This window comes from Tenrec ecaudatus, chromosome 3, assembly GCF_050624435.1.
Source record: "Tenrec ecaudatus isolate mTenEca1 chromosome 3, mTenEca1.hap1, whole genome shotgun sequence".
NCBI lineage: Eukaryota > Metazoa > Chordata > Mammalia > Afrosoricida > Tenrecidae > Tenrec > Tenrec ecaudatus.
The window spans coordinates 69,095,127-69,118,587 of record NC_134532.1 but is presented as its reverse complement, the minus strand read 5'-3'; the positions used below and the strand labels follow the sequence as shown (position 1 = coordinate 69,118,587).

Here is a 23,461-nt window from a genome sequence, read left to right as displayed (position 1 = left end):
TAAACTGAGCAATTCTGTGGTGCATTGGATTCAAATTAATGAAATTTAATCTTGGTTTTAACTAATTAATGAAAGCATGCTTTCAGGAGGCCATTTATAAATATCTTGGTCCAGGATAATGTGTAGTCATTTGTTTATACCCAAATGGATATACAAGAAAATATTTTTTCTAGTTTGGGACTGATGACATTTTAAAAATTAATAAAAATTAAAATGAAAAGTACATGGCATTTGTTAAAGGGTAATAAAATAACTCAGTCAATTGGCCAGTTCTACACCAGTAGATTTCTTTAAATAGTAATGAAATCATTGCTTAAAAAAAATCCATCATTATTAAAATTTAAAAACAAAAGTTGCCTCAGCCTCTACCAAAATTAGATTTGTGAGTTGCTGGTCATTCCTATAATTAAATCTATGTCACAAATTTGCAAGAAAAATGGTCGCTGTGACTAATGCATTTAGTTTCTCCACGAGTCCTGCCAGACAGCATTGAGTATTGCGCTGTTAAAATGGAGTGAGTAGGGATTCCATACAGTTTTATTAAGTAACAATAGCCATTTTTAAACATCTCAATGACTATACATCAGATAAGAGGGTTTTTTTCCTACACAAATCCAAATAAAGCTACCAGAGCATTTTCCCCCTTGAGCATCAGAGCATCCTAAGAACTCTATAGGTGGACATTCCGGCTCTCATGTACTCTGCTTTTCTGGATGATGCTACAAAAGAAATATTCTAAAGCAAAGAGCAGGCACATGTTCAGGGAGCCAGAGCCCCCTCTTTTTGATGAAGTGATTTAGCTGTGATGTTAGCAAGCCGTGCTTCTTGAAATGTGAGACATGAAAAGTAGACTTCAATGACACATGGACAGAGAATGAATGATAAAGCATATTTTGTTTTCAAAATTGTTTTTTGGTCCTTCTTCTTACAGGGCACTAGAGTTCTCAGTCTGATCGTTGGGCTAATCCTGTCTCTTTTTATCAGAAAGAAAGCAGGGACTGGACTTGTGTAGGCAGCAGGTTTTAGAGAGACATTAATGCTACCTTGTTCTCGTTGGATTTCATTTCATTCCGCTTTTGCTCATGAGCCTCAATGAACTTAATGACTCAAATAGGATGCTGACGTGGCAACATCCCCAAAGGGGGCCAGAAACATGGGAAACACTGCGCTGGAAAAAAGTGATTCCTGTCTCCTCTTCAGTCTTTCGTTGCTACTTGTTCCTTCACATAGTTGCGTTTGTATGTTTACTTCAGATCTAGAAAGTTCCTCACACTTAATGGGATGTGTGCTAGTGTTATGCTCATTTCCCTATTTTTGTGCCATGCTGGGAATTGAGCCAGTGGCCTTTCCCAGGGGACGTCCTCTCTGTCCAGCAACCAAGCTTTTGGCCCATAGAAACGGATCAAATAGAGCGCAAGGCACAACGTGGGAGCTGGGGTACAAGACGAAAGCAGCCTCTTATGGTTCGTAAAACGTCTGCACAACTGAGCATTGGACATTTTAAATTTTGTGTTCTTCACAACAAAAAGACCATCTAAAATTAGCACCCTATATATAGTGTTTATATTTAAGCCGTAAATTTGGCTTAAAAAAATTTGTCTGTTGGTTCATCCTTTTTGGCATTTGTGCTTAATGAAAATAAAAACCTGGTTAATAAACAAGTCATGACTGTCAGGAGAGAACCAAGATCCCGTGTAAGTAATGTGAGTTACCTAAGGTTAAAACAAAGTAAAGGGGGGGAAAAATCAGCATGATCTTTAGTATGGGAAAAAACAACAGCACTGCCTACCTTTCAACATCCACTAAATTAAAAATCCATACCCCAGATTTAGGTGAGAGGAACCCCAAACAAGAGTTACAGTCCTGTCTGGTGACACACTTAACCTTGCAGTGTTAATATTTCAGATGCTTTATCTTTTAAAAGCTGGGCACCATCAGCTTTCTTCACCACATTTGTTTATGCACCCATTTTGTCTTCAGCAATTGTGTCAGGAAGGTCAGTATCATACGATGCCACATTATTAGAACAAATTGCTCTTGTACTGAGGGGATCTCTAGGTAGAGGCTCAAAGTCCATCTGCTTCCTTGTTTCATTTGCTTCTATATTTCCAAATACATGTTTTTTTCTTCTTTCCTTTTTTTCTTTTTTTCTCCTGCCCCACTATCATGTTAACCCATTGTTCACCTCTCAGTAATTCCTCTCAGATACAACTCAATTGATCAAACAGGACCAGAAAAACTACACCCTCCTTGCCATCAATTTTAGAATACTTACTATTCCCCTGTACCCATCATTGTTGGCTCCCGCTCACCTCCCCAACCTCTTCCTCCCATGCCCCCCAGGAACTGTCGGACCAGTTTCTGTCTCTATAAGATTGCCCATCCTGCCTATCTTGTGTAGATACACACCAAAACATATATGTGTGTATGTATATACATATATGTATATTTATAATTTGTTGTTGTTGTTAGGTGCCATAAAGTCAGTTCTGACCCATAGTGACCCTATGCACAACAGAACAAAACACAGCCCAGTCCTAACCATGCCTACAATTGTTCCCAAGTTTGAGTTGATGGTTGCAACCATGGTGTCGATTCATCATGTAGACAGTAGAAACTGAAGGAAAACTACCCGCTGGGCAATTCTTCACCTCAGGGCAAGGGACTGCCTGGAAGGCTTGGCCTTGCATGGAAAGAGCCGAATGTCTCCCTCTTAGAAAAGTTCTAGCTGCCAAGGCTACTTTAAAAGAGAAGACTTCTAAAAGCAATCTATTTCTTGACATTTTACGTAAGGAGACTTAAGAAGTAAGCAGTGGCTCAAAGATCTTTCATTTGTGTTGGGAATTCACAAAGAGGTCACAGCCATGCTACCACTCTTGCAGTTTCCAGAATTCTTTTTTTTTAATAAATATTTTTATTGGGGTTCATACAACTCTTATCACAATCTATACATACATCAGTTGAGTAAAGCAGCCTTATACTTTCGTTGCCCTCGTCATTCTCAAAATTCGCCTTCCACTTGGGTTCCTGGAATCAGCTGTTTCCTTTTTTTCCCTCCGCCTTCCTCCCTGCTCCCCCCTCCCCTCTTAATAGTTTGTAAATAATTATTTTATCTTAAGTTTCTGGAATTCTTATATTGTATCGCTGTGAACTGCTGTCAGGTTGTTTCCCCCGGTTGTTAGAAGCTCAATTTGGCATGATCAACTTTATCACTCTCTTTGATAAGATATAAAACAGGCTGAGAATTTTTTTTTTTTGAGAAAGTTTAGTTCAACTTTTACCTTTTAAACTTAAACCTACAATACTTAAGAGATGTGAAAGCGTTGAAATTAGCTCCCAAACCAAACCATCTAACAAATGATCAAATCTAAATTTAGTTTATATTTTTTCTCATCAATACAGTTGAATATTTTAATATTAAAGGAATGATTTTAAATTTTTAGTTTTGGAAAAATTGGTCAATATGTAAACTTCATAGTTTTTAATCACCTAATAGGCGTGGGAAAGCTGGACAGTGTATAAAGAGGACGATGCATCATGTACTTGAACTACAAAGTACATTAGACTTCCAGAAGAAAACTAACTCTGTCCTGGAAATAGTACGGCTGGAATGCTCCTAAGGCGCTGGGATGGCGAGACTTTTCCTCACGTATTTTGGACATGCTTTCAGGAGGGACTAATCCCTGGAGGGCATTGTGTTTAAGTAGTGGGTCAGCAAAAAAAGGGAAGGGCCAACACAGTGGGAGCAACACAGTGGGAGCAACAATATGGACCAACACAGTGGGAGCAACACAGTGGGACCAACACAGTGGGAGCAACAATGGGCTCAAACGACTGTGAGGCTGATTCAGGAAGAGATGGTTTTATGTTGTTGTACATGTCATTATGAGTTGGAACCAAAACAAAGCACCTAACAATAACTACAAACATTTTCCTATTGTAGAAATTTATATTGAAGTAATTTAGGAGAAAATATTGATGTTGTCAAGGGTTTAATTTTACTTGGATTCACAATGAACACCCAGGGAAACAGTCAATAAATCTAACAACATATTTCATTGAGCAAATCTGTCGCAAGAGACGACTTAAAGCAAATATCTTATTTAGAGGTCTATAGTATACCTGAAGCAAGACAGTATTTTCAGTAGCCTCATATGCTTGTGAAAGGAGGACAATGAATCAGGAAGATAGTAGAAAAATGAATTATGATATTGGAAAATATTAAATATCATGGACTACTTCCAGAAGAATGTACAGATCTGCCCTGGAAGAAATATGAGGGGTACAAAAAAACCTGGAATTTTTTTTTGAAAGCTATGCATTTAATTTTAAAAAAAGACAAAACCCTTATTACCTTCAAAGTATTCTCCATTACACAGAATACATTTGTCAAATCTGTGATTCCATTCTTGGAAACATTTTTCAAACTCATAGGTTTAGATGGCTAACAGCACCTCCCTTTCTTTCCCACCTCTTCTACGTCATCAAATTGCTGTCATTTCATGTCCCTCTTCATTCTCGGAAATAAAAAGAATTCACACAGAGCAAGGTCCAGTGAGTAAGGTGCATGGGGCAAGAGAGACATGCTGTTTTTTGGCCAAAAACTGGTGCACTGAGATGGCTGCGTGAGCAGGTGCATTGTCCTGGTGGCAAAACAAGCCTCCCGTGTGGCACAAATCAGGCCATTTTTGTCACACACCATTATGCAATCTTTTCAGAACCTCTAAATAGAAAGTCTGACCTGGTAGAAAAAAAAAAAACTCCTAATGTACTACAAGACGACATTTTTATCCATTGGGAAGTTGATGGACATCCAGAAAGAGGTTTGTCATCAACTGACATTTCACCTTTTTTGAAATGAGAATACCACTCATACACTTGAGTTTTTCCCATAGCGCTGTCCTTTTAAGCTATATTCAATATCACAACAGTTTCTGTGGCATTTTTCCAGAGCAGGAAACAAAATTTCACAGCCACACACTGTTTTCTTAAAGTGGCCATCATAAAAAGTGAGGTTCAAGTGACACTTTTTTAGGAAAAATTCACTGTGACCAGAGACAACCTTCTCAGAGGACACTACTGGTTGTGCTAATTCAGAGCGATTTGCTGGATAATCATATGGGGGGGGAGGGGCAGGAATGCATACTAGGAAAGCTCTGCTCCTCTCATCACAATTCTGGGTTTTGGGGGTACCCCATATAACAAAATGCCCCTTAGCAAGAAGGATGGTGAGACTTCTCTGACATACTTTGGGTACAGTATCAGGAGGGACAAGCAGCTGGAGGAAGGCCTTGTGATAGTTAAGGTTCTTTGTCAAGCTTTGCTTCTCTGGACAAATCACCAAACACAGGCATCGTGCCTGGTAAAGTTGAGGGTCAATGAAAAAAAATCAACCCTCAAATGGCAGAACTTAGAAACCCACTGCTTAACATAGAAATATGTTATTATATATATAACATTTTGCTTATTCATGGTGGCTGGCTATCAAATTTTATTAAAACCTCATCAAGAGGGAAATCATTTACCATGCTCTACAATTATTATAAACTGAACAATTTAAATAAGAAGAAGATAATGACATTAACTTCTTAACTTAAAACATCCCTCCGTGGCATGATTTTTAAATATTCTCTGGGTCTGAAATGTATGTAAATTAAATTCATCTATCATAAGTTATTACCAGCCTAGCTACATTTAAAAAAAAAGGTTCTCTGTAACAATTAGTTCTTTAAAACAATGTTTTAATTAGACCTGGGACATTATTAAACTAGCTATAAATATGTACAGTCTTCTATTTGGTATACCCAAATGCCTAAAACTCAACAAGAATGCCCACAGAGTTCTTTCTCCAAAAAGTCTTTTAATCAAAGCTTTTCACACAAAGCTTTAAGATAATCTGAAGTCAAAAATATCCTTTGTAAGATTCTATTCTGTAAACCCTAAAAGAATGGTCATTTATAACCAGAAATCAATTGTCAAAGGCATTGTAGAGCTCATAGCACACAGGCAGAAAAAACTCTTCATCGATGTCCAAAGTCACTCAGAATAAAAGTGATGACATAAAGCTAGATCTAAAATCTACCCACAACATTCATCTGCCAGTTGATTGTACTGTGTTCGCCAGTGTATTTCTGTGATCAGGGTCGCTCACCCATGGCTGAGCAGAACGTCCAGACTAAGAACAGACAGGGAAGAAGAATGAACTGTCCATTGAAGAAGGGTTAGCAACGGACAACCTTGTGGATGGCAGCAGAATCTTGCTCTCTAGAGGGCCAGAAGAGGAGCTGCTCTGGTTGGAAGGTGCTCAGAATATACCTGGGGCAGATCAGCCTCCTCAAAGTAGAGTCAATCTTAATGGCATGGATGGAGTAAAGCTGTCAGGAGCTTCATTGGCTGATGGGACATGACTCACAATAAGAAGAAACATCTACAAAAGTCCGTTAATAATCAGAACACGGAGCGCACAAAGCGGGAAGCTAAGAAAACTGGAAGTCCTCAAAAATGAGGTGGGACACCTAAAGACTGATATCAGTAAAAAGAGCTGAACAGGAATTTTCAAAGGGATGCTCAAGAAAACAGAGAAAGGCACTCTAACAAAATGTACAAAAACCTGGAGTTAGAAAGCCACAAAGGAAGAACACATCAAGCATCGCTCCAGCTGAAAGAAATGAAGAAAATAAATCAGGCCATAGGTTGAAATATTCCATAGGCAAGATATTGAACTATGCATGAAGCGCAAAAGAAGATAGTAAGAATACGCGAGTCTGTACCAAAACGAACTGGTTCACATGCAACCATTTCAAGAAGTAGGCTCTGATCAAGAACCAATGATAAGGAAGGGAAAAGTCCAAGCAGCACTCAAGGAATCAGCAGCAACAGCAAAAGTTCCAAAGAATGAATGGGATACCAATGGAAACATTTCAACAAGCTGATGAAGCAAATATTCATTCATCTATGCCAAAAATTTGAAAGACAACTAGCCAATTGACTAGAAGAGATCCACATTTATGTCCATTCCGAAGAAAGGTGAGCCAAAGAATGGGGAAATGATGGAACATTATCATGACTAGCACATGCATGTGAACATTTTTTTAAGGCAATTCAAGACCAGCCACTACAGTAAGCCCGAGGGCAGTCAGATATGCAAACTGGATTCAGAAGAGGACTCGGAATGAGGGCTATCATTGCTGCTAGCAGCGGGATCTAGGCTGAAAGCAGAAAGTGCATGAGAGAGGTTTGCCTGTGTTTTATTGACTATGGAGATGATAAAACACTATGGACACTGTAGGGCAACACCCATGGGTGTGGCTCATGGTGGAAGTGTACTCACACAGGCTCTTCACACAAGCAGTGGAGTGTGGGGTCACTGGGAAAACTGATGATAATAGTGCAATCAACTTATACCCCAGGGGGCTGATTAACAATTCTGCACTTCTTTGTTTATATAGATTTTTGGTTCCTGCTTGTAGCTTGCTTTCTCCTTCTTCTTTCTTTCTTTTTTTGTTTGTATGTGTGTGTTCTGTTTGGTTGCTGGTTGACGTATGGCTACTATTGGTGATGTTGGTCTTATAGGGTTTTGATTTTGTTAAATTACGACCACCAAAGTAAACCTGAGACATGCAAACCCCATGGAAAAGCAGATGGGGTCTGGACTCCTACATAATTCTGGCCTCAATTCAAGAAGAGTTCTGATAACATGGTCCTAACCTTCATGAAATGATCACTGAAGATTAGGGCACTACAGCAAAGTGTGGTGAAAAAACCAGATGTTGCCCGGCTATCAACTGGAATAGGGCCTGTGGTCTTCAAGGCTTGTATTCAAACAAGCAGCCATCTAAGCGAAGAGTCAACTACTTCCTCATGAAAAAAAGCAGACCAGATTGTGTGATCCAAAGATTACAATTACAAAATTCAAATATGACAAAGGGAAAAAGTATCAGGGCTAAAATTATAAACACCCAATTTGTAGAAAGCTATTGAGGGCAGTAGGAGCCCAAAACCCAACTGTAGATTATCTAGCCAGACTAAACCACTGGCAAATCCCCTCTAGTCACAGGCAAGAGTCTCCAATAGCCTTATTATCAGGCAGAGACCATTGTAATCTTGATTATGCTGGATTGAACTTGGTATTGGTCAGTTGATCTCTCTATAGACCCAACCTGAATTTATTCTAGGTCCATGTATCTCTTACTTCTTCCATGACAAAATTTCTTCCCCAGCTTTTTAAATATTGATGTGGTCTTTTCTTTCTTACTCATTATTTTTATTTTTAATCTTTATATTATTATTATCCTTAACACCTTATTTTGTTTTTTATTGTTTCTGTTGGGTTTCCCAGTTTGAGGAGTGGATGCATAGTGATAATAACTGACACAAGGGCTTATAGGAGATATGAGGGCTGGGGGCAAGGAGTTGGGAGGGGAGAGGGAGCACTAGAACTGACTGTCGTTACACAACTCATTGTAAGGGAGCTTCAAACTTGGGAGCGGGGATGTTCTAAAATTGAGGTGGTGATGATTGTACAATTCTTCTTGATATGACTGAACTATTGAATTGTATGAAATTATGTGGAAATAAAACTGTTGGGGAAAAGAATTCGGGGGGGCTGCAGGGGAGCTATGGACGACAGTGAGACGAATGGAAGCGCCGAGCACTTCACCGTGCTAAAGTAGAGCCTGTCCGTGGTCTAGATTCAGTTGGTTAGACAGAACAAGGGAATGCTCCATTGTTTAAAATTAGGAAAGGTGTGCATCAGAGTTGCATCTTTTCACCAGACTTATTCAATCTCCATGCTGAGAAAATAATCCAAGAAACTGGACTATAGGAAGAGGAGCAGGGCAGCAGGATTGGGGATGGCTTATTAACACCTTGCGGCATGCAGATGAGACACCTTGCTCACTGAAACCAAGGAGGAAGATTAGAAACACTTGATGATGAAATCGAAGACTACAGCCAGAGTATGGATTAAAACTCAATATAACGAAACAAAAATCCTTTCAGCTGAACCAATAGACCACGTCATGAGAAATGAAGAAAAGATTGAAGTCGTCACAGATTGCATTTTACGTGGACCCCCAGTCAACTCATACAGAAGCATCCATCAAGAAATCAAATGGGCATTGTGAAAATCTCCAAACACATCTTTCATGTCACGTTGAGAATTAAAGGGCAGCTGTCTCCAGCCATGGTATTTCCAATGGCCTCATATGCACGGGAAAGCTGGCAGCGAATAAGGAGGACCTCAGAAGACCGGAGGTATCTGAACGGTGGCGAAGACGATCCGAGGACCGAGGACTTCTGGAAAAGGAAACGTCTATTTTTAAAGAAGTATAGCCACATGTTCCTTAGAGACAAGGAAGGCAAGACTTCATCTGAGCTTGCTTTGTTATCAGGGGAGAAAAGAACCTCACACTTGATAAAGTGCAGAGTCAGGAGAACAGAGGGAAATCTTCAAGGAGCTGGACTGACGCAGCGGCTGCCACGATGGAGTCAACCGGAGCAACAACTGGGAAGATGGTGCAGGGCTGGGTAGTGCTGCGCTCTGTTGGGGTTTGGTTGGGTTGGAATTGAGGCAATGGCACCTAGCCACATACCAAGTAGTGATTTGTATAATGATATCAGTTAACGTCTTTTTTTCTAAATCGTCTCCACACGACGGCAGGCCCTGTGCCATCTTTCCTTGCACCCTCCACGGCAACCACAAAACCACCTCTGCTTAGCAGAAGGAGAAGAAGGGTTTTTGACCGACTAATTGAATTATGGTAAGAAAATGAGAAGAAAAAGAAGCAGATGATGACTACGAAGTAAGAATTTACATCTTATTAGAATGAAAGAACACAGCAAAAAAATCCCTTATTATGGTCTGAATTGTGTTGTAATTCACAACTCCCAAAATATGTTGTAAATCCTAACCTGCCTATGCACATTATAATCTCAAGTAGGAAGGGGCTGTCCTTGTTATGTGAATGAGATAGATTTAGTGTAGGGTGTATCTGTTCAGATACAAAAAAAAAAAAATTAAACAAGCTAGGAGGCAGAGATAGGGAAAGATAGATGCCAGTTACATGAAAACGTACCGGGAGTAAAAACTCAGATGTCAAGCACCTTCCTAAGGAATGAACAGAGAGAGAAATAGAGAGAGCCTTCCTGTAGAATCAGCAACCAGAATTCAGATTTCTAGCTTCCTAAACTCTGAGAAAGTACATTTCTGCTTGGGAAAGCCACCCACTTGTGGCATTTCTGCAACTGTCACCCTAGATAACAAAGATATTCCTAGAATAAGTTTCACCTACTTCTTGGTCTTATCAAAGAATTGGGCCTGGCAGAAAAGATACCACAGTTAGTGCAAAGCCCAAATATACTAAGTGAGTTAATCCTCCAACCAAAGGACAGTGTGGGCCTTGCTTTGATTATTCTGCTAATTGCCTCAACCTTATTTTCTCATTAAGTCATGCCATTTTCAAGAGTCAGAGACCAGCTTAGGGAGTCAGGAGAGTGGCTGTACATAATTTTCAAGCCATACATGAGAATTGGTTACTAAGAAGATAAATTTTACAGATATTGCTCTGTCCAACAACTGAGGCGATGTGTAGAAAATAACACTTGCACATGTGAAACAATGGCTTGGCAAGTAGAACTCACTCTAAAGTAAGTAAATCTAGCAAACAATTTTAAGTAGAGTGCATTTTATTTTCTTCTAAAAGCCGACCGTAAATATAGCATAAGGAGATATAACATTATTTCCTTTGAAAACACAGGACAGACTCTTGAGCACATATTTTGCTGAAACACCTCCATCAAAAGCTCTATAACACTATTTGGCATTTAAAGCTTCATGGCACTAAGTAGAACGAACTCTCATGACACTGTGGTGAAAACAAACTATGTTTAATTGACAGGAGAACATTTGAAACACATGTTATTGATATTTTACCTAGATTCATGAATCCATTTTTATTCCCACTGCCTTTATTCTCAATTTGTTGTCAGTCACTGAACTATATGTTTGTTAATGAGTCATGTACCCCAAAATACACTGTTCTAACTTAGTTGTATTAATGTAGCAAAGTTTTAAGGTCTAAAGGAAAGCCCTCAGTTAACAGAAAATATGCATCCTTTCCCATCCTTTCAAATAAAACCTTTTTTTATGTACTAAGCATAATAATTATAAATGCTAAAATATAATTGTTCTTTTGTTTGGTTCTCTATATAAACTTGAACCACTTTTGAATTGCTTTTCATGATATTTATGGTTTAAAACGTCCAATAGTACTACCTTTATAAATTATTCATTAGCCATTTCTATACTTGAAATTTTTTTCACAGAGATTTCTCAGAAGTACCCAAGATAGTAGCTTCATTGACAATGGAATGTACAAAATAAATGGCATGTCAACAAGTAAATTAGCATCCCCTTTCCGACCAGCTGGGTCATGTTTCCTTTTTAAAATCTTGGTCCCATGGTACAAAATAATCATAATCTAAAAGACCTCATTAAATGATCAATATATTGACATAACCTCTATATAAGAGACACATAGTGTTTTAATTGATTCCTTAGATCCATGAAATGGAATATTCAGCTCAAGGCTCTAAATTATATGAGAATATTTGCTTCGCCCAATAAATAATTTTCTCCAGTAGACTGATGATGGCCCATGAAGAAAAAATTCAAGAACTTTCATGTTTAATGAAATAACACATCAAATCTGGCTTTCCATACACCTTTCACAAACACCACATCACCACACAAGTCAAAACACACAGGTTAAATCATGTTTACTTACCAAAAAACTTCCAAAGGCTGAATTAAATATTGCAGCTGCCTGTAGAGAAAACAGAGGGGAGGGGAAAAATCACTGAGAGTGAGAAGGATAGAAAAAGGCAGACTAAGCATTCTCCCTTCCCTCTCTATGCAAAACCTGCAAACACTGACCCCATAAAGCAAAGTTAGCTGGTGCTTACAAAAACTGCCAAGGGCCTGTAGTTTACTAAGATCTATGTGCTGCAGCTTCGGGATTCATAAATTGTGGGTCTCAGGAGCAAGCAGAAAAGGCTTGCCATGAGAGACTCGGAACCTACCCGGCGTCACCAAAAGAATCATCACCGGTGCTAAGACACAGTCTTCTGGTTGGTTTGTTACCAGACTCCAAGAGTCAGAGGTTGATTTACTTACCTCACCTCCCCCAGTCCCCCAGCCACCCCCCCAAAAAAAGGTTGTATTCCTGGAAGATGGCAAAACAGCCTAAATCTAGGCTACCCGTGAGCAGAAGTCTATGAGGTACAACCACATAGTGGGGTCTGTTGTTCCTACACACCACACAGTAGAAACCTAAACAGTAAGACTAAGGAAGTCATTTGCCACACTGCCAATTCTGAAATAGGAATACGCAAACAAAACTTCAATTTGGTGTTCATAAATACAGAAGAAATATTTGACTGTGCTTACCTAAATATCCAGGGAATACATAGTAGACATGATGCAGCTCTTAACTTTAAATCAATCACTATATTCCGTAGAGCTACACCTGAATCCTGACAGCGTCTCCCATCACCTCAGAAGAATAAACATTTGTATACAATCCGATTTCGTGAAGAAAACCAAAAGGAGAGAGGCGAAAGAATAAATTTTAAAATAACCAAAAAAAAACACAAAAGGTGGGGTAGAGAAAACTTATTTGCCTGTCCCGTAGATCCAGAGAAGGATTAAATTAATCATGAACATTATCAGCTACGTGGTTGTAGGAAGAGGATGTCAGTTTGGCAAGTTTGAATAAAGTCCAAAGCCAGGCTGAGCTATAGCTGAACCGCCTTCTGCTCCAGAAGACGGTGCAATGAGAGTGAATAGGTAATGAGATCCTTGGCTCCAGAGGGCTTAGCTCTCCTATTCAAGTTCATAATTAATTCAGAGCTTTGATAATTTCATTAGATTCCTCCTTTGCTGGCCCTATCAATAAAAGATGGCACTGGACCACAGCTCCTCTGTGGCTGCACATAGGCACAGCCACGGGCCGGGGAAACCTTTGCTTCTTGACAGGGACAATGGCATATGGTGTTCCGTGTTGTGCAGGGAGCAGTAGAGGGGGAAAAAATCAGCTAAATAAAACATTACAGATGGCAATTGTAAACTATAGCACCATATTAAACGCATCCTTCCTGGAATGCCATTGTGGAATATTCCAGGGAAAAAAAGCTTTGTGCGTGGAAGTAAAAATAAAGAAACGGTTTTGGCAACATCAATAGGGTACACTGCCTTCTTCCTACGAAAATACACGTTCTCCCCAATTTGTTCTGCTAGACTCAGTTTTGTGCTGAAAACAGATTCTCTCTCTTCTTAGTAAGGAAATGAGCGCCCCCCCCACCCCCACCCCCATTTTAATCCCTCTTTTCCAAATTTCTTTCCAGGGCCTTTCAGCAATGTTACACTCAGTAACGGGCAGTTCTGCCTAACATCTCTTTAAGTAAGCAGGGAGTGCTTTGAAATAAAAATATTCAGAAGTCAAAGTGAAATAAAGACCAACTACTAATCATCAGATCAAATCACCCTGCTCCATCTCTCCTTTTAGCCCGAACATAGCGCCATGCTCTATGTGGATTGGCTGCGTTCCTGCATCTCATAAACACCAGTGATGACAAGTGATGGGCTGCCCAAGGTGCCCAGAGCAGCTGCAGGCCAACCATGTCAGCACAGCACTACCCTTCGCGGTTTATCTAGCAGTAGAGATGGATTCGAACTCATCGACCCACACTGCCACTTGGTCGTCCCTCTCAAGGAGATCTGGCGGTTATTCTGAGGCTCTGAGGACCCAGCAGAACCCTGTGAAATGTGCAACTGAACCAAGGCTCTTGGGTACACCAGAATCAAGCTAACCCATGAATAGTTTTCTCACGTATAGTTGTTTTTCAGAGTCCCAAAGAACGGGGAAGGGTATTGTTTCTATCTCCACAGGTGAGGGAGAGAGGGGCCACACTTCAACCCTGTGCACCAAGACTTGAATACAACCTACCAGCATGAAGCAGCGAACCAATAAGAGAAGTCTGCAAGGCCAGCCCCAATCCAGACTACATGGACACCCCCACCCCCACCCCAGAATAATGCACTACGGAGAACAGCACTGTAGCGACCGCTCAGGGAGAGGGGCGTGTCTGATCAGAGCACACAAGAGCAAACTAAGAGGGAAGGAGAGAGAGTGGAACACATCCTGGCCCATCAAGCCCCAAGGACGATATTCCTGCTCAGAGCAGCCAATGCACAGAGAAGACAATAGGGCCAGCCCCACCAGGAGACACAACATCCCTCACTGACCCATAGCGCTATGGTGACAACACTGGAGACACAGTGAGGGAACTGTGCCCGATCTGATCCCACCACACTGGGGCCAAATGTGCACATGCAGCAAAACAGCAGGGGGGTGGGGAGCAAAGCAATGAATTCCAAAAATAGACTTTGGGGCCAGGGTGTGGCACCATCAGACTGACTGGAAAACACTCATAAAGTTCAACAAACAGACTTGGAACTATTTACAGGCTTTTCCTTTTTGTTGCTGTTTTTGTTTTCTTTTGTTGTTTTGTTTTGCTTTGTCTTGTTTTTGTGTTTATTATTGTCTCTGTATGTCTCTCTAGATAAGACTGGCAGGATAAACAATCTGGAGAAGAAAACAATGGGACCAACAGTTCCGGGGGGGCACAGGAGAGGGGGAGGCAGCAGGAAGAAGAGGGGGTGCCAACAAACCCAGGAACAAGAGAACAACAAGTGATCTAAAATCGATGGCGAGGAGGATGTAGGATGCCTGGTGGGGCTTGATCAAGATCAATGTTGCTGAGAGGAATTACCAAAACCCGAATGAAAGTCCTGCATAATAGTGGGACAAGAAGAAAGTAAAAGGAAATAGAGGAAAGAACTTGGGGGCAAAGGACATTTATAGAGGTCTAAATACAACCATGTACATATGTAAATATATTTATATATAATGATAGGGAAATAGATCTATGTACGTATATTTATATAAGTATTAAGGCAGCAAAAATGTTTTGAGAAGGATGATGGCAACATATGTACAAATGTGCTTGACATATGCATGTATGTATGGATTGTGATAAGCGCGATGAGTCCCCAATAAAACAATTTTCTAAAAAGAATAATGATGAATATCTGAAGTATTTAACTGATAGTGTGATTGATACACATGTATGTCTGATGAATTCTCAGTTCCTTACCGCGATGTATAATACCTGTTATGAACAGATTTCCATCCACCCAATCCTTAGCCCCAATTTCATATTCCTGAAACACTAAGCTCATCGTGTTGTTTCTCTCTGCTCCCTGGCTTGGAATGGCCTTCTAGGCTATTCCCATTCTTCCTGTGACCAGGTTCACACATTGTCCTTCTATGTTTTCCATCACACCCCCTAACATACACCTTGGAACAACCTTGACAGGTAAACTTAGTGTCGCCATGCCTGCTCCTACCATGGCAAGCGTCACACTGTGCTGGAATGGCTTCATTACATGTCTGCCTGCCCCATTACAGTCTAAGGTCTAAGAAAGGCATCTCATGAAACTCATTTGAAGCGCTTAGATGTTTGCTAACTGAATTATTAAAATATGAGTGGGCTTGAAAAAAATTCATTATCTTCTAATCCCATGACCTTTCTGAAGCCTCCTTGTGAGCAGCATTCTCAAACATATCCAAAATCTATGTCTCTTACCAAGTGACTCTGTAGTTGACGGGATCCAAGGGTGAATCTGACAACCGACATCCACCAAGCACAGATAATGACAAGAGATTTAGAATTCATTAGTTCCATCTCCTGCCCAATACAAGACTCTCTTCACAACGCCTTGTTTTATCTCCCTTACAAGGCACGAACCTTCCTGTTATGACACTGAAATGTTGTTAGGTGCTATCATGTTGGTTCCACCTCATCAGGGTCTGTGTGTTGCTGTATTTGCGTCTGGTGTTGCAGCCGTTGTGTCACTCCATCGCCTTACGGGTCTTCCTCTTTTTGCTCCGCTGTCTAATTTACTAGGCATGGTGACTTTTTCTAGGGATTGGCTCCTGCTGATAACATGTCCAAAGTACATGAAACAAAATCTTACCATTCTCACTCCAAAGAAGCAGTTTGGTTGTACTTCTTCCAGGACAGATTGGGTTATTCTTCGGATACTCCACGATGATTCTCCAACATGACAATTCACCTGCATCAATATTTCCCTGACCTTCCTGATTGATTGTCCGGCTTTCACGTGCACATTAGGCTATTGAAATCACCCTGGCTGGAGTCAGTACACCCTAGTCCTCAAAGCAACATCTCTGTTAACACCTTATAAAGCAGTCTTTTGCCACAGATGGGCCAGTGAAATAGGGCATTTTATTTCTTAATTGCTGCTTCCATGAGCGATGGTTACGGATCCCAGCAAAATGAAACCCTTGACAACTTCAAGATTTTCTCTGTTTATCATGATTGGTGTATTGGCCCGGCTGTAAGGATTTTGGTTTTCTCTACATTGATGTGCTATCCATACTGAAAGTTTCTCCAGTCCACGGTGCTTTCAGCCAACAAGATTATATCATATGTCTATGTAAAGTTTTTAATAGGCCTTCTTCCCATCTTGATGCCGTGTTCTTCTTCATATACGCCAGGTTCTCAGATTATTTACTCAGCATACAAACTGAATAAGTATGGTGAAAGAATACAACAGTGACTCACACCTTCCTTATTATGTTATTAGGTACATATGTTTAGCATAACTGGTGTTTTAGAATGTGTTACTTCATTGGTGCAGGACGGATTTTTACTCTATCATTACTAAGGAACATTCTGCAGCCATTAAAAAGTAGTTAATCTACATATGGTGACATGGAAGCACACTAAATGATTGTAAGTTAAAGAAAGCAAGTTTCAAAGTAAGCATGGTCCCTATTGAGTAAATACAGCTACACATGAGAAGTGTTAAAAAAATTAAAAACAAAAAGCACTCACCCCAACCCCCTTAAAAGAATCACAAAATACTTCCGAACTGTGGTTAACTTTGTTCAATGAAGTTGAATAGAGGTCAGTTTGCTTGGTTTCTTGGTTGGTTTTTATTGTGTTATTGGTTAGTTATATTTTGTTCTCTATGTTCCCTTTTGCTATTTTTCTTTTTCTTAAATGTTTTATTAGGGGCTCATACAACTCTTATCACAGTCCATACTTACATCAATTGTGTAAAGCACATCTGTACATTCATAGCCCTCATCATTCTCAAAGCATTAAGCCCTTGGCATCAGGTCCTCTTTTTTTCCCCTCCCTCCCCGCTTCCCCCTCCCTCATGAGCCCTTAATAATTTATAAATTGTTATTTTGTCATATCTTGCCCTGTCCGACGTCTCCCTTCACTCCCTTCTCTGTTGTTCATCCCCCAGCGAGGAGGTCACATGTAGATCCTTCTAATCGGTTCCCCCTTTCCAACCCACTCACCCTCTACCCTCCCAGTATCGCCCCTCACACCCCTGGTCCTGAAGGAGTCATCTGCCCTGGATTCCCTGTGCCTCCAGCCCCTATCTGTACCAATGTACATCCTCTGGTCTAGCCCTACAGGGGTTATCTGGATTGTAAGATGTTACACCATTACTGAACCTCTTTGTGTTAAAATTTGTTAAATATTTTATTTTAAAGCAAAACCAAGATATCTAACACCAGTTGGGATGAAAGTGTTTACTGGTTGGCTCACAAGCGGAGGCTTGGGCACCCCTTAGAGCACGTCTTTGTCTGGGGCATAAGAGGCCACAGGGCATCCTCCTGAGGCATCCATAGCATGCGACTTTGGGTTTCAAAAGGGCTCATGTAGAAAGAAAATGTTTTGAGAATGATGATGGCAACAAATGTACAAATGTTCTTGACACAATGGATGGATGGATGGATGGATGGATGGATGGATGGATGGATGGATGGATGGATGGATGGATGGATGAGCCCCCGATAAAATGAGTAAAAAACAAAATACCCACAACTAGTCTTGTTTTTGTATTAAAACTAACATCAATTTACAGCCTATCTAAAGACCACAAATATCCTGTACTGATCTCCAACATAAGCTATGAAATACAATTTGTCCTAAGGCAGGCCTCTGAATTGGGATATGAGTTCCTTCTCTACTAGGAAGAAAAGCCTGGGGGTCACTGCAGAACACCAGCCAGGAACACCCTGTAGAGGACAATGGTCTGCAACTGTTACCTATGGCCTTGTTATGAGCCTGGGGCCAATTATCCAGCAGCTAACAACAACAACAACCTTGCAGACTTGGGCCAAGCTGCTGATTTTGAAATATACCCACTGCCATCAAGTCTATTTTGACGCAAAGCAACCCTGCAGGACAGTGGAACTGTTCCTTTGGGTTTTGAGATTATAACTCTTGGAGCAAGTAGAGTTTCCCTCATCTTTCTGTCATAGAGCAGCCAGTGGATTTGAACTACTGATCATGGGCTTAGCAGCCCCACTCACAACCCAAACTAGAGCAGCGATCCCTTCTGCATGCAGGCTGTAAGAGAGAATGTGTGAAAATCCAAAGGAGACGGATAAGAAGAAATTCCCAGAAGTAGAGGGTGTTTTGACATTTCCTGCTCTCCTCAGAGAGGAAATGAATCTGCCCACCATACCTCCCAAGTTGAGGATGGCAGTGATATCTATAAAAGAATTAATAATAGGAGTAAGAACAATTGCAAGGAAGCAATAATGCTGGCTATTTGCTGAGGAGGGAAATCGCAGGAGCACAAAGTGCATGCTCTAAGTCAGGTCTTGGTAAAATCACTGCACATTCCTAGAACTGGGAGAAGCAAGAAAGTGGAAGAATCAGCCAGATGCACGTACTTGCTTCCTGACTAGAAAGGGCCAGAGTAGGTGCTTCCTGAATAGACCATAGTGCTACAGCCAGGCAAGAGAGTATACAAGTGGGCAAAATATACCCCAATTCTGATATGAGGCAGGATTCTATCAGTTCCTTGTTGGCTCACGTTTTGGAGGATTGTCGTCAGATTTGACGCCATTAGAAATACACGCACCTAAGACTGTAGGAAGAGACTCTGGTGATAATAAGATGAAGGTATATAACTAGGGCCAGAGGCCAGAGATACATTCTGAAGAGACTTCTCTCCCAACACACGCTTCTAAAAGAGTCAAAAGGAGGACATGGATGGCCAGATAACAACAACAAGATTTGACTCATCCTATGGAGCACTGGTGGCATGGTGGTTACACATTGGGCTGCAAGGTCAGCAGTTCAAAACCTCCAGCCTCTCTGAAGCGAAAGATGGGGCTTTCTACTCCCATAAAGAGTTACAGTCTTGGAAACTCTCACGGCGCAGTTCTACCCTATCTTAAAGGGTCACAATGAGTTGGCATTGACCCAATGGCAATGAGTTTTGAGCTTCACTAGTGCACCCCCCCACCAAGCTCCCTTGTCCCAAGCCTTGGCTCTGGAGGAGACCAAAAGTAGGGAAAGCTGCAGATAAAACAAACAAATGGTGAGGCAGACCATAGCTTCTTCCTCACTGGTCTTGCCCATGCAGATGTTTATCATGTGTGTATGTGGTTGTTAAGAAAAAGGGTACATGTTTCTGTTTTAGAAACACAGATTAAGCCCACATTGTGGGGATAAAAGGAAAATTTAAAGTTTCCAGCTATACTGGCCAGGATTATTTAATACCTCAAGTGAATCCCAATGACTAACAATGAGGCAAGATTTTAAAGGGGTCTAGAGCAGTGGTTCTCAACCTTACTAACGCCGTGACCCTTTAATACAGTTCCTCATGTTGTGGTGACCCCCCCGCCCCCGCCATAAAGTTATTTTTGTTGCCACTTCATAATTGTAATTTTGTTACTGCTATGAATTGCACGGGCCCCTGTGAAAGGGTCATTTGACCTCCAAAGGGGTCACTCCCCACAGGTTGAGAACCGCTGCTCTAGCTGGTGTGCTATCTGCCGGAGACGCTGTTTAAGGGCAAGTGAAGTAAAGAAGCATATGAGAAGGCAACGCATGCCTATAATCTTTTAATTCATAACAAACATCATAACAATGCAATGCTGAGCTAAAGCCAAATGAAAAAGTAACAATAATAAGCACTAGACATAAAGAAGTTAGTCAAAGCCAGAGAGGTAAAGTCCATGAGTTGATGCTGCAGTTGTCCTAGATGATACCGACCCATGCTGCTTCCGGTATTACCGTAGATAACCTACAGAGCCCTGTGGGGGAGGCCAGATGCTCACAGGCATCCTCCCTGAGGGCAGTTAGTCACCAGACTACAGGTTAGGCTCTAGGGCAGTTAGTCACCAGACTATATGGCAGGCCTCACTCCCTGCTACTGGGGACAATAAAGTATTCCTCCTTGAGGCCTGCGATCAAGCCTTCACACCCTACCAATAATGATCCCTATCAGTTGAGTCAGGGAACAGGCCAAACTGGCTCTGTGACATCCAAAGTTAAGTTGCCATCCTATATCTATGATCCACCCATCTTGTCGCATGTATGCCCCCAATCCCTCCTCTCCCTATTGTATGTATGTCCCTAGACCACCCCCTCTCGTTACTGTATTACCTATAGCACAACCCCTCCCTGTGACGTATGTCCTCACCTGTAATTAGGGGGCTTGCATGTCCCCGGAGAATATAAAAAGCCTGGGCTAGCATTAAAGAGTTCTCTCCCTCCACCTGGACCATCGTGTGGGGCTGAGGTGAGCCCACTACCATGAATCATGATTGACTCCATTTATTTCAATACTTCACTTCTATCTCTCATGCTCTCTATAACGTTACCACGATCTTTACTTATTATCGCTGTACAATTGTGCCTACCAGACCCATAATGATGTGTTAGGGGCTGGCTTCCCCTGACAGAGCCCTACCTGCAAATGCAAGAAAGCAACAGAAGGCCTGCATCCAGGGTAGGTGTGCACCTGGAATCACACGTGGCTTAAGAATACCAGTATCTTTCAAAGGTCAAGACAAAACAGGTCCAGAGTCAGTAGAACTCCTAAGGCCCTGGAAGAAGCCAATGCAAAACTCTTGGGGGACACTTCAACAACCTAGAACAAAACAGAACCCAATAAAACAATTTCTCTGGACAGTAGCTTACCAAGAAAAGTCATAGACCACAGGGAAAAGGAAACACCAAAGAGAGATGGTAGATAAGCGAATAGACTTAGCCCTGCTGGGTCTATGGATAACAGGCACATCGGAAGTAGACTACAAAATAATTATGTGTAAAATGATCACACATAATGGAAACAGCGGCTCCTCTGTGTGTGTGTTTGTATGTGCATGTGTGGGTGTGTGTTAAAGAAGAGGAAAGGGGTAGATTATTCAATTAACATAACACTGAATTTTTAAAACTGAAAGCCAGATACTATGTACATGAATCAATTGATATGTGACAAGAATGCCATGACAAAGCAACGAGGAAATGAAGAATGTTTTATCTACTAAAAACAAAACAATAAACAAAAGAACTAGATACTTTAATGAGACCTAAATATGAAAAGCAAACCTGGTACATTTTTAGAAGAAACCATAAAAGAATGTTTTTTTTACTCCCTTAGAAAAGGAAACAATTTTTCAAACACACAAAAAGTTCAAATGAAAAAGGAAAAGCCAAGGATTGCCGGCAAGAAAGTTCTAGCCAATGAGCTATAAAACCGGTATGTGCCAGATCGGAGGGTGAGAGGTTACTTTCTAGCACTGCCGAGCAGTGAGAGCTACCAGCAAAAAACCCTCACTGCCATCAAGTCTATGTGACTCATAGCAACCCTACAGGACAAGGTGGAACTCTTAACGGGAGTAAAAAGCGCCTTTCCCCCATCCAAGGGCTGGTGGTTTTAACCTGGCCACCTTCCAGTTTGTAGCCAATTGTCTAGCCTACTGGGCCACCAGGACTCCTGTGCAGTCCTAAGAGAAAGGTAAAAAGAATTGCAGGGCAACCTCTCCCTCGTCACTGAGTCACTGACCAAAGCCCAGCTGCCCTAACCTCCAGGCATCTTGGGACATGGTTGTTCAAAGCCACCTGTAATCCAAAGGTCTCTTACTGAAAACCTCACTGATACAAACACAGTCCTTTACAAGAGACAAACTAATTAAGGAGCAATAAGGCAGGTTGGATAAATCCAAAGTACTTCTTCCAAGATTCAAACTTGAGCAGGCACAGTAAATTTCATTTAGCACAATCCTTTGTTCCCAGTGCATAGGGCATGATACATGCATCATCCTTGGAACATATGTAAAAGGGGATTGGCATTGGTCACATTTGTTGGGGATCAACCTGAACTTACTGATGGAGAAGTTCTTCAAGTGTGAATTTACATCCATCCCACCTCTGATTCACAGGATGAAGACTGGCCTTAATGCTTATTTTCAGCAAGCACAAAAGACACTGGGACTGAAAGCATCAGTGAGTGAAGTCCAGGCCTCCTTGATCTTTAACTGATAAGGAGAACCCCACTGGGTTTCTGACAAGCACTTCAAAGGGGTATTTTAATACTGACTACTCATTTACTCTTATTTTTACCTTATGGGACATAACAATTACAATATAAGTTATATACCGTATATATCTGAGTATAAGCTGACCCAAATATCACCCACAGCACCTCATTTGACCACAAACACTACATGAAAAATGTGCTGAAAGGGCCGGCTTATACTCAAGTATATATGGTACTTCCATGTTGCTTTTAAGCATTCAAAGAAGTGCCAAAGCACAGAAAAATTAGATACGTTAACAACACAGGACCTCGCTTAGGAGGTGAATTTAGGAACCATGCTCAACATTACAGGGACATTCTTCATTTAATTCCATTATTTGGATCATTGGATTTGTTTCAAGTAACAATGGCTAAAAATAATGTTGTTTAAAGTCATTACTAAATATTTCTTCTCAATAAATCTAAATGAGACAAGGGTTCTCTAGTGTGAAGATTAATTTTAGAACATAAACCATTAAAATTTGCCTTATTAAAGACCACTTTAATTCTTTATTTTAAAACTATTGTAAGAATGAGCAGAAGTTTCAGCATGTCTGAGTGTATTTGTAATATGAGTAAACATTTGATGTGAGCTGCTTGTCCAACGGTAAGCTCCATTTCTTGCCTATTTCTACGGCTCCATTTCTTGATACCAGTGGAAAAATTATTTAATGTCCTTCATCTTGAGGTGAACGGTGGGGCCGGTGGGAGTGGGGGTGGGGGTGGGGGAGAGGTTTAGGGGAGCGGGGTCAAAGCTGCTAATGTTGTGGGTAAACTATTCATCTCAATTCAGGCAAGAAAAAAAACATATTCAAGTTACTGTTTGTGGGTGCTAAATTGAATCAGGTGTCCTCTCCTCTTAAGAAAATTAAGTTGCTTTTGTGCAAGAGTGTTTTAATGAGAACAGAGCCCGGCGACAGTGATGAATGGGTATGACACCAGAGAGAGCATGTCGGCAGGACAATATGTGCA

General features: G+C 41.0%; 1 protein-coding gene across 1 annotated transcript in view; it reads right to left on the bottom strand.

Moving 5' to 3' along the window:
• The window catches only part of SLC10A7 (solute carrier family 10 member 7), a 289,125-nt gene that overhangs the window by 186,331 nt on the left and 79,333 nt on the right, over positions 1-23,461 (bottom strand). The window contains exon 5 of the mRNA XM_075543721.1: positions 11,787-11,825. Coding sequence (XP_075399836.1) covers positions 11,787-11,825 — 39 coding nt within the window. The remainder of the gene's footprint in view (positions 1-11,786; positions 11,826-23,461) is intronic.